The 12,117-nt window shown below is 36.5% G+C and overlaps 1 protein-coding gene across 1 annotated transcript in view; it reads left to right on the top strand.

Moving 5' to 3' along the window:
- Positions 1-12,117, top strand: part of UGGT2 (UDP-glucose glycoprotein glucosyltransferase 2) — a 175,963-nt gene that overhangs the window by 66,703 nt on the left and 97,143 nt on the right. Inside the window, exons 12-14 of the mRNA XM_082602399.1 lie at positions 1,136-1,286; positions 10,850-10,969; positions 11,836-11,921. Coding sequence (XP_082458525.1) covers positions 1,136-1,286; positions 10,850-10,969; positions 11,836-11,921 — 357 coding nt within the window. The remainder of the gene's footprint in view (positions 1-1,135; positions 1,287-10,849; positions 10,970-11,835; positions 11,922-12,117) is intronic.

Below are 12,117 nucleotides of genomic sequence, written 5' to 3'. Positions count from 1 at the left end.
GTGGTCAGAACTGTCTAGGATACAGACATGCTGAGGTGATGTCATACAGACCAGCTTGAAATACTTCTAAAACAGCCTTCTTAAGAGTTTAGATATTAGATCTCTGCTTTTTAAATGTAGATCTCTGTAGTCCTCCACGAGAGCTGTACTCTAAAGCCCATATATTGCTTTATTCTAATTCTTTTCATTTCTGAAAGGTGAAGTGATTTCCATGAATGGATTTTTGAATGAAGCACTTAGGTTAAATAAAATAAATATAAATTTTAAAACTTGGTTTCAAAAAGTAATAATCAGAATTCCTCCTTGCCTAGTAGATTTTTACCGTCTCAAACATGAACATGAATATGCTTTACCATAGTCTATACAGCCTTACCTATCTTTGCAGATACAGGGAAGCACTGCGTTCCTATAGCCTTCACGTCCCAGCTCTTCCACTCGACTGGCTGAGTGACTGAGCAGGAGGCTTCACCTCTCTGAGCCTCATTGGTGTCGCTTGAGACTTCCTGAGGTTGTTTTGAGACACAGAATGAACTCGATAAATAGTAGTTTAAAGAATCAAACTGCCCTAACTTTTTGTCAGTAGGGTTATTTATTGATGTTGTTACTTTTAGCAGTAATACTTTCTAACATGTTTAAGAGCTATCAAATTATTATTATATATGTAATTAGAAATTTTAGTATGTATTCTCAACAGATGTGAACTTTCATACTTTAATGGGGTTTCCCCTGCATTAAAATTTTATATTTTAGGTCATGTTTGATTTTACCTTGCTTTTGTAGTAGCTTTATCAAAAGAGTGACCTACTATATTTTTTCCTTTCATTTTTGACCTGCTCAGTGGTGAGTATATCCTCACTTCTTTAGTGAAGAGTATAATAAATATACCTTGTTGTCTTATCCTTTAAATAAGATTTTGTTACCACTTTAAAAAAAACCTTAGCATAAGTTTACTCTGGATAACTAGTTAGACTCCTTGTATTATTTGTTAATGAGTTTAATAGTGTATTTTCCTGCTATTAATAAAAATACCAGTGAAACTTGTTTCTAATGTTTTGAGAAATTTATAAACTTTACAGGATTTAATGAAAAATTTTGGCAAATCAAAACAAAACATTTCTTTTCTTTAAACATAAAGTCTTTTGGATATGCTGAAACTAGAAGGAAAAGTGATGAATGGCCTCCGCAATCTTGGGATCAAAGAAGAAGATATGAACAAATTTTTAAAGTTAAGCTCACATGATTGGGACAATACCTATGCATTAGATATTAGACATCCTTCCATAATGGTAAGTATGCATGTAATTCCTCGCTTTAAAACCTTTAGTAGACTTCAGAGTTAACATAAAACCAAATATTGGCAGGCTTTAGAGTAAATTTAAGCATTTTGAAAGATGTTGTAGGAGAACTCAGTGAGAAGAAAAAGTAAAACTACAGACTCATCCCCTCTCACCCTTATATCTCCTTTCCCCTTCCTTGTATTCTCTGTACTTCCTCACGAGAATATCTACTCAGCTCATTCACTATCCTTTCCAGCTTTAGAGATAAAAACAAATGAGAACAACATAATAACCACATGAGCAACAGCAACAACAAAATACCAAATGGTTAAAATCTGAGGAATGTAAGAATACCACCTTAATATAATGAAAATCTTGCCTAACAATTTGCAGTGGCCTCCTAACGTTCTGGTCCATGTATTATAGCCTAAGTGAATTTTTTTTGAAATCTGATCACATCACTTTCCCTTGCTTAAAGCACAAAAATAGTCCATCATATGGCCTAATAGGTGTAAATGGCCTACTTCCTCCTTTCATATCTTAAACTATGATGTATTCTTTTTTACCACTATCCCTTATCCCGTACTTGGAAAGCAGTTCTTCCTCTCTTTATCCAATTAACGCCTACTCTTTTTTCAGACTTCAGCTCCAAAAAGTACTTCCTGAGAGAAGCTTTCCTTAACTATCCAAAATAGACGATTATTTTATATACGCATTGTGTCAAGGAATCCTCAGGTTCACCTTCAGGTTCAGTGGGTTTGCTAAAAGGACTGACAAGGCCTGGAAGTTGTTATACTCATGGTTACAATTTATTAGAGCAAAAGAATACCAAGCAGTGTCAGAAGCAGAAGGGGCATGGGGTGAAGTCCAGAGGAAACCGAGTACAGGTTTCCAGGAGTTCCTCCTAGTGGAGCTCTACAGGACATGCTGAATTTGATGTGTGACAATCCGTGCAAAGTGCTGCCTACTAGGGAAGCTGACTTGAGCCTGAGAGTTCAGGGTTTTTAAAAGGGGTCTGGCATTTAAGCATATAATGGCCATGTGACTGATGTTAGTCGCTGAAACTCCAGACCCTGAGAGAAAAAGCAGGTATTCATTATAAATCATGTTGTTTGTAAAAACTCTATACAAACTGCTAGAGCATGCAGCAGGCCCTCAGTGTGCAAAACACTCTTTATCAGTCAGAACATTCCAAGAGCTCAATTCCCAGGAGCCAACCTAAAGAACCTTTATCAGGAACACAGTCCCTTCTTGGGAATGTGCAAGATGTGGGCAACCCAGGCTTGCTGACTTAATCCTCTCTCTCTCTCTCTCTCTCTCTCTCTCTCTCACTCTCACTCTCACTCTCTCACTCTCTCACTCTCTCACTCTCTCACTCTCACTCACTCACTCACACACACACACGTGTGTGTGTATGTATCTATATTTATTATGTTATAGAACTACCAATCGCTCTGTATACTTAGAACAGTTATAATTTTACATTTATCCTGTGGTTCTTTGTGATGTCTTTGTTTCTTACTTGACTATATAAACTTCATGAAGGTAGGAATTTTTTCCATTTTTTCTCTCACCATTATATCCCTGGCTGTAGTAGGTACTCAATAAATATAAATATTCCTTGAATGAGTAAGTAAATACTTATCTCAAACCAACATAAAACATAATTTTAACAGTGAAACTCTGGAAGCATTCCAGTTAGAACATAATATAAGTATGTTCATGTCACTGATATGATTTAACATTATTATAAAAAGTATAACTATTAGAAATGAGAAAATAAAAATGTTGCATGACATAAGATTATGTAACTAAAACTTAAGGGAAGCATTTATAATTAATAAAAGATTTTAGTAATATGGGTTTGAAGTAACTGTAAACAGATCAAAAGCTTTTTTTCCAAAAACCATTTGGAAGACATAATGATTTATTCATAATAACATAAAAATTTAAATACCCTGATAATATCTTAATAACTACTATGTGATAAAATAGTCTTAATAACTAATAATAAAAACTACAACTTAACTGATGAGTTATAAAAGAAGGATAAAAGGACACATGGAGAGTGTTAATTGGCATAGCCCTTTAAAAAATTATGGCTGCAGTGCTATTAAAAAAGTGTTCATATATACTTGAGCTAGTAATTTCACTGGAAACTTCCATAAAGAAGTAGGAAATGGAGAAAAATCATTATATCCAAAGATATGATCATTACTGCATATTTTTGAAACAAATAGAAATGAGTTAGCTATAAACAGAAATGTTGTAAATTGTATAACTACACTATTATTCAGAGATCAAAATTATGTTTATAGATATGTTTTAATAACCAGGGATAATGACTATGTCCTCATGTAAAGTAAAAAATATAGATTTATATGATATCATCATGTGAAAAGATGGACAGAGGATCAGAAGGAAATCTATCAAAATATTAAGTTACTAATGGGTGATGTGGTTTGGTTGGTATTTTTTTTCATGCTTTTCTGTAAATTTCAGATTTTAACAATGGGCATTATTATATGATCAGGAAAACAAGTTTTTAAGGGAAAAAAACATAACTTCACTGGACGTCATACTGTTTGTTCTCCTGTAAAAATTTAAGGGATTCCCTCTGAAGTATTGCAGTTGTTACAGTTACTTTTGTCCTATGGGAACAGCCGTCCTATGGGAACTACCATATTCCCTGAACATCAGAGACCTCAGACTGAGGACAAACCACATATGTTATTAATTAGTTACCATCGTATTTTCTAGAACAATTTTCTAAATGATTTGTTTGTTGATACTGTTTTTTTTTTTTTTACTACTCTTTAGACCATATTCTCTCATTAGCTAGATTTTACTCTTTCTTGGATATCTTTAAACTCAATAGCAGATATCTTTTCTAATAATGTTTTATCAGGAAAAGGAATGACCATGTTAGTAATCTTAATACTTTGTGCCTTTTATTTTAAGCATTTATGCTTTTGATCATTTTTAGAAGAACGCTGAGAGTAAGTCACACTGATAAAATGAGGGAAGTAATAATTTTCAAGGCTATTCTGGACATAAGAAATAGTCCTGTAAAGAAACTGTCCAGCTCCATTTATAAAGTAACATCCTGTTCCTCTAAGGTTGGCCGTGGAAGACAGTCACTCATATGGGGGGAGCAGCCCTGATGCTGTTCCCATTGCCTCCACCGCCCACAGAGTCACAAAGTCTCCTCCTATACTGCTATAAAGTCTCCTTTCTTGCCCAACTCTTCGACACATTCGAGAGGCTTTCTTTTACAAGGAACTTCTATCTGAGAGTGTCATGAAGTAATTTTTATTGAGGTAAAATATACATAAGATAATGCTTTTTAACCATTTTAAGTGTGTAATCCATTGGCATTAAGTAGATTCACAGTCTCGTCCAACCATCACCATTATCCATTTCCAGAACTTTTTCGTTATTTCAAATAGAAACCCCTTCCCTTCTCCTCTAAGTCCCCAGTAACCTCTGTTCTACTTTTTGTCTCTATGAATTTGCCTATTCTAAGTACTTCATGTAAGGGTAATCATACAGTATTTGTCCATTTATGCCTGGCTTATTTCACTAGGCATAATGTTTTCAGGGTTCATCCATATTGTAGCATGTATCAGAATTTCATTCCTTTTTAAGACTAATAATTTTTAAAGTATCTTTTTTACATACTCTTAAGGGAAGCTTCATGTCTCAACTAAATGCTTCTATTTTTCCACTTGGAAAGTGCCTGGCTGAGTAGAAAATTATTTCTGAGGCTTTATTCTCTAGATACCTTAGAAAAATCAACTGGCACAAATGCAGAGCTCTGAGGTCTCAGTACTCTTCAGCTTGGTCTGTCAGAGCAGCAAAATTAGTTCACACATCAGCTTAATTTTTGTTTCATAGCATTTGCTACCACCCAATATGATATGTATTTGGTTTTTTGTTTGTTTGTTTGTTTGTTTTGCGGTACGCGGGCCTCTCACCATTGTGGCCTCTCCCATTGCGGAGCACAGGCTCCGGACACACAGGCTCAGCGGCCATGGCTCACGGGCCCAGCCGCTCCGTGGCATGTGGGATCTTCCCAGACCGGGGCACAAACCTGTGTCCCCTGCATCGGCAGGCGGACTCTCAACCACTGCGCCACCAGGGAAGCCCTATGTATTTGTTTATAATAATCTTCCAGTGGAATGTAAGTGCCACAAAAACCAGGACTTTTTAAAATATCTTCAACATACATCAGGTCCTATCGAATAGGAAGCACTCCAAAAAAAATCATTGACTATCTTAATGTCAAAACAGAGTTATTCATGAATGAAAGCAATACTTTGCTTTTAATTCTTTTTCCCCTGGATCTGTCTCCCCACTTACTTTTTATCTTTACAGAGAAAGCTGAGGCCCTGAGTTAAATCACTTCTGACCTCTGTGTTTATACCCTCCCCCTCAAAAAATCTTGGTGGTTTATTTCTTAAAAGTCTAATTGACAGTTAAGTAAGAATTTGAGGTTCATTGGTATTCTTCCATCCCTGATTTACCATTCCAGCTTTCTCTATCTCAGACATCAGGAATCACCTCAGGTGTCACTGGAATTTTGTTAAGAGTCAGTAAAAACAATCATAGGATTATATGTTTGGCTCCTTTGGATTGTAATTTCAGTTCACTGTGCCAGACCACGAACAGTGACAGAGGCTTTGGTCATATTCTAGCAAAACTACCCCTGCAATTATTTTCTGTACTGTGATGTTGATGATGTAGCCATATTCCTGGGGCGTTTATTATAACTTTCTTTAATTTTCTCTTCTTTAATGTTCCTAAGTCACTCTAGCCACTTGTCATTATATAAAAAAAATTCTAATTTTTTGTTATTGTCACCAAGATGATAGTGATACAATTTTTTTAAAAAAGGCACCAGTAGGCACAGGCAGAGCTTATAAGTTCTTTAGCTAAGAGTGTAACTTGCCAACCACAGTGGATCCCACAGTCCTAAAGGCAAGTTTCCCTGTCCACGTCCAGTGATGATGTTGTAAATCAGTTGACTATAGACATATGGGTTTATTTCTGGACTTTTAGTTCAATTCTGTTGATCTGTATCTTATCCTTATGCCAGCACCACACTGTTGTTTTTTTTTTTTTTTTACTGTAGCTTTGTAGTAACTTTAAAAATTGGGAATTTTGAGTCCTCCAACTTTATTCTTTTTTAAGATTGTCTTGGCATCCTTGCACCTTTTCCTTTCATTATGAATTATGGAATCAGCTTGTCCATTTCTGTTAAAAAGAAAAAAAAGACAGCTGGAATTTTTATTGAGATTTTGTTGAATCTATAGATCAATTTAAGGAATATTGCTATTGAAATATATTACATCTTCCAATCCATGAACATGGGATGCCCTTCCATTTATTTAGGTCTTCTTTAATTTCTTGCAACAATGTTTTGTAGCTTTCAGTGTAAGTCTCAGACTTGTTAAATTATTTCTAAGTATTTTACCCTTTTTTATGTCCCTATAAATGGAATTGTTTTCTTATGTTTAATTTAGGATTTTTCATTGCCTTTTTTGTTGTTGTTGAAAACTGGACCTCTTGAATATTGTACTGTGGCACTTCTGGAAGTCAGATTCTCACCCCTCCCCAGGGTTTGTTATTGCTGTTTGCTGTTGTTTTTGTTATTTGTTTAGTGACTAATTTTATAAATTTATAAATTTTTCATGTGTGGCCACAGAAGTGTCTGTTATGTTAGCCTAGTCATCTGCTAAGTATTGGACAGAGATTTACTTACATGCCTCGAACCAGAAAATCTCCCAGTCTTTGCACAGGGTCTCTGTGTGTGTGGCACATGGAGGGAGGGGGAGCAGCACACGCTAAACATTCAATCAGGCGGCCTGCACCTCTGCATTAGCCTTCAATTCTTGTCTGCATAGAGCTTGGAAGTCAGCCAGGGGTGAGAAGAACGTAGGGCTTTCTCAGGTCTTTCCTGAGCATGCACGTGTTCCTGGGCATGCACATGGCCCTGTAGATTTCCAGGAATACGTCAGAACTTCTCAAAGCCCTGTTTCCCAAGACATCTCATTCCCCAGCCTTTCCTCACAAGTTTTTGGTTACTCTATTGTGTGTCCCAGCCATTTTCTCTTGTCTCAGAAGTGACTAAAACATTTGCCTGTAAATGTTCTCCATAAATTAGAGTAGCAGCTTTAACACTAGGCAAATCACAAGTTAGGCAGGATAAAGGCAAGACTTTTCAGAAGGTTTTCTAGGGAGTCACCAGAGAGTTCAAACAAAAAGTTACAATTCATTCAGAATAAAGTCCATTCTACTGCTTCCAGTAATGGTACTGGAATGTGAGCTGTCATTTTCAAGGCTACTGATTAGCTTGGGAGCAGGAGATGGGACTAAGGTAAGTTACAATGCCACACATCTCAGTGTTCTTACTGAGATGCAGCCATTTTTCTTGAATAAACACTCTCAGTGTTGCTGCAAGCTTTTGGTTAGTTTCCATGGTTCTGAAAATGTTCATTCCCCCAGATTTTCTAGTTTTTCCATTTTTTGTATAAGGACAGAGTTTTGGAGTTCCTTACTCAGCCATTTTAGCTAGTGTCACTCCCCAAAGAGAGCCCAGAAGATGTGAACTGTAAGTCTTTTAAGTTCTTTGCTTCTCTCAGAGAGAGTCAGCCTCTAACAACATGACCCATTATGTGATTATTTGTTGACCTGTATAGCTCCTTGGATGTTCAGGAAATTGTCTTCCAGGTTCTAATCTATAAATGACAGTATCTTTTTTTCAGTATCTTGGAAGCCTAGTAGATAGAAAGGCCCAAGTTATGACCAACAGAATGGATGGAGGTAGATCACTGGAGTGTCAGTGCCAGTTCTGCATGCGAGTTTGTGAGACGCTCTTCCAGTTACTGTTGCTGCTTTTGTGTATTCATCTGAGACTAAGGAAATGGGCAGTTCAGTGTCTGTGGGCCTAGTCAATGTGATTTCCAGTGTTGTCTCAGTAGTTCCCCAAAATGGATCCACGTATTAGCTCAGTTACTTCACCCAACACCCATGGCTGTAAATTAGGCCATTTCTCTAGCTTTCTAACTTTAGTATTTGTGATAAGAATCACGTAGGGCACTTGTTTTAAATGGGGATGATTTAGTAGGCCTGAAGTGGCACCAAGGAATCTGCATATTAAATAAACACATGCAGCTGTTTTGATCCACATTAGAAGTGACTCTATCTCCAGTCATTAATTCAAGTTCAGTGGGACTGATACATAAAGCATAATGCCAGTTTCTCACTTGAAGTAAAAAGTACAACTCACCACCAAGAAGATCGGATATTCACATCCTCTACATGGTGCTGCCTTCTCCTCTGACCTAGGATACCCACAGGAGAACAGTTAACTAACCTAGACATTGCTGACTGAGTCTACAGCGAGTTCCAGTTCTCACAGGATCCCTGGCCTATTGTGAGGATCTTTAGAACCGTTCCCATTACCTTCACATCTTGGCAAGAATTACCTCAGAAACATAAATAAGAGACGGTACTACTGATTTTTCCAGGGAGACTAAAGTTCTCCCTTCTATCTCAGTACCACCAAGACAAATTTTAGTGGAAAAAAACTAATCCCAGAACCCATCATACTTGTTAACCACTAAAATAGACATTGTTACAACTGTCAACTGTCATCCCCCCTCAGATGTCTTATAGATGAGGATGTCTGAAACCGAGTTAACTCCTTCTCTGCTTTCCTGTCCTCTCCCCTGGAAAAGCCTACTTCTTAGAGCTCAGTGTCTCTGTGCTGATACAGTGTTCCTCTCTGAAAGCCATGAATTACCCTAGATTTCTCCCTCCTCTTCATCCCTCTTTGTGTGTGTCTCTTAATTGCGCCTTCTCTCTAAAACCACTGCCTCTGGCTTAGGTAAGCCCTCCAGAAATTCATGTCTAGATTATTGCAAAACCCTGCTCATTTCTTCAGGTATTGTGTTGTCCCATTTGTCCTCTCCTCTCTGACTTTGAGCTCCAGGAATGTTAGACCTTTTGCCTGTGTCACTCATCTCTCTTACACTTTGTTTTGATTTTGCATTATTTTTTTGTTTGCTTTAGTTAATATACATTCTGTTGATCTGTCACCCTGTTTCCTAATCCCCGTCTCTTCTTTTGTGTCCGGTCTGCAATTAAAACCACCTGATAAGTTTGTCCATTTCTTAATTACAGACACTGTTTTAAATTCTAAAATATCCCTGTGGTTCTTTTTTTTTTTTAATAGGTTTTAGTTCTCTGTTAAAAGTTTCCATCTTTCCATCTATTTTTGTTCTTTTTAAAATGTATATGAATTGTTATTTTAAAGTCCTTGCCTAAGTCCCTTTCTAATGTCTGTTTTTTTCTCCTGCATTTTGATATTTGGTCCTTTTCTTTTTGCATGACAGTTTTTGGTGAGAACCAGAAATTGCTGATGAAAAGTTATAGAAGCAAAGAATTGTAAGGTCTGTTCTGGCAGTCCAGGTACCAGACGCTTACTTGATTCTGTTGAGGCTTGATTTTAGGCTTTGTGAGAGTTCTTCTATTTTGTATCTTACTCCTAGCGTCTGGCCCTAGTGGGTCTCAAATGAAAGTGCAGTGTTTTGCAAAGTCCTTCCACCTTGAACTCCAACCTCTGTCTCTTCAGTAACATGTTATGCCTGCAGCTTCAACCTCCCCGTTTCTGTTTTCTCCTGGCCTTTTTTTGCGGGGGCAGGCGTGTTGCCATGTGTATGTGTAGATTAGTAGTCAGCAAATGAGAGGAGTTTCTGTGGAGATTTCTTTGGTTTCTTCTCTGCAGTTTCCTCCTCTGCTGGACTTGCCCCCATCTCAAATCTCATCAGTTTCGCAGCCCTAACTTTCACTTCTGTCTTTCCCAATATGTAGGAAATATATCTTCCCCACACGGGGACAGCACAATATGACTGTCACTCTCTGTTGGAATTCTCTTCCTCCAGGCTGCAATCTGGAAAATGCCCCCAGCGACAAAGTTGAGGAGCTTGCCTCGTCTGCCTCCTGCTTTCAATGATTGTAACTCCTCAGTTGTTGATTGTTGGTTGACCACTACCTCCATGCCTCTAGACAGTGCTTTTCTCTACCTTTTGTCATTGTTTCGGTGGGGGGCGGGGAAGGCTAGTCTAATATAAGCTATTCCATCTTTATTAGAACTGGACGTCCAAAATGTCGGTATTAAACATTTAATTTTGTAAGTCGTTTTATTTTCCTTATGTCCAAGCTTTTAAACTTTAGAGGAAAGGCAAATGACCTCATTGCCTCCTGTACCTTAAATGGTTTATCAGAGTAATTTTTATACAGTTTTATTTTTTAGTATGAAAAACAAACATATGAGTAAATGGAGTCAATTGTTTCGGAAGGGGAAGTCTTAATGTAAAAGGCTATGGGAATATAAAATTTTTGCACATATATGTTCCTTAAAGAATATTCAACTAGCTTCTTATACTTAATCAGAAATATAGAAAATCTTGTGTATATTTCACTTGCTGTTTGACAGAGTGAAATCCGGCTTTGCAAATGATTTAAGTATTAATATAGCTTTCACAGATTTCTGGATTCTTTTCTAGTGGATTAATGACTTAGAAACTGATGATTTGTATGTTATGTGGCCTTCAAGTTGCCAGGAACTCTTGAAGCCAGTGTCCCCTGGAAGTATACCTTTCATAAGGCGTAATTTTCATAATTTGGTAAGTTTTATACTTTGAAATTTTGTATACATCTTTTATAAAGATATCACCATTCTTTTTGGGCTACCCTGCTCTTGGTAAATAGGCATCTGAGTAATGAGGAAGGAAGTATTTGCCTGATGCAACAAGCTTGAGGTGGCATGGCTGACTAGGTATCAAAAGCTAGCAGTGTCACATAACCTGCCTTTTATTATTTAACCCTCATGTGCTTTTATAATACCAACATTAAATTGATGGGTTACTGTTATATTTTCTAAAAGCAATTTATGATCAAACTTTTCTTCCTTCTTTATTATAGAGAACTAATTTAAGTACATTTCAGGGAAAAATACATAAATACTACTATGTCATCTGTGATATAAATGTTCATTATTACAATGTTAAATAACCTTATAGAACTTTGTAGTGTGGAGAAAACACCTAGGGCTTTATATTTTTTTCACATAGGAAGTGAATATCTTAGTTCCTACAGCAGATGTTAATGCTGTTATTTTTTGGATCAAAATTCAATTTCTATTTCCTTTTTTAAACAATTCATCTCAGAAAATCCAACGAACACTTAGAATAAGGTATTTCACTTCTTGTAAAAAATATTTACTTTGTGCTGTGCTTCAAAAAGAGGATGAATAACCTGATTAAATTTTGTGTATTATTATATTTGGGTGTGTAGCTTTTAGAAATTTGTAAACTGTGAAATTCTTTCTTATATACATTCCTCAAAATTCTTTAAAATTGCTAGAAAATTTAAAAAACTGTACCTTGAATTTCATGTTTTTAGCTACAGAAATTGGATTAAATTTCAATTTCATGAAAATTATGAAGTGTTAAAACAAAATGGTGATCATAGTCTATCTGCTTTTTTTTAGGTTCTGTTTATTGATCCAGCTCAAGAATACACCGTGGACTTTATAAAACTTGCTGAACTTTTCTTTTATCATAAAATTCCTCTTAGGTAGTTGTCAATTTATAACAGACTGTTAACTGAAGGAAATCCAGTGATGTTCATGTTGTGTCACACGGAGTGTCAATGTTGAATTAAAAGTGATGGTCATCTCTAGTGCCTGACACAACATAGCTGTGTGCTATGAAAAATCATACACCTTTATGGTCGACTCCATTAATCAGAGCTGCTTGATAGTCTTGTTTAC

Source organism: Mesoplodon mirus (assembly GCF_964341445.2).
Source record: "Mesoplodon mirus genome assembly, chromosome: 17".
Taxonomy (NCBI): domain Eukaryota; kingdom Metazoa; phylum Chordata; class Mammalia; order Artiodactyla; family Ziphiidae; genus Mesoplodon; species Mesoplodon mirus.
The sequence above is the reverse complement of the archived record's forward strand: the minus strand, read 5'-3'. Positions and strand labels throughout refer to the sequence as shown.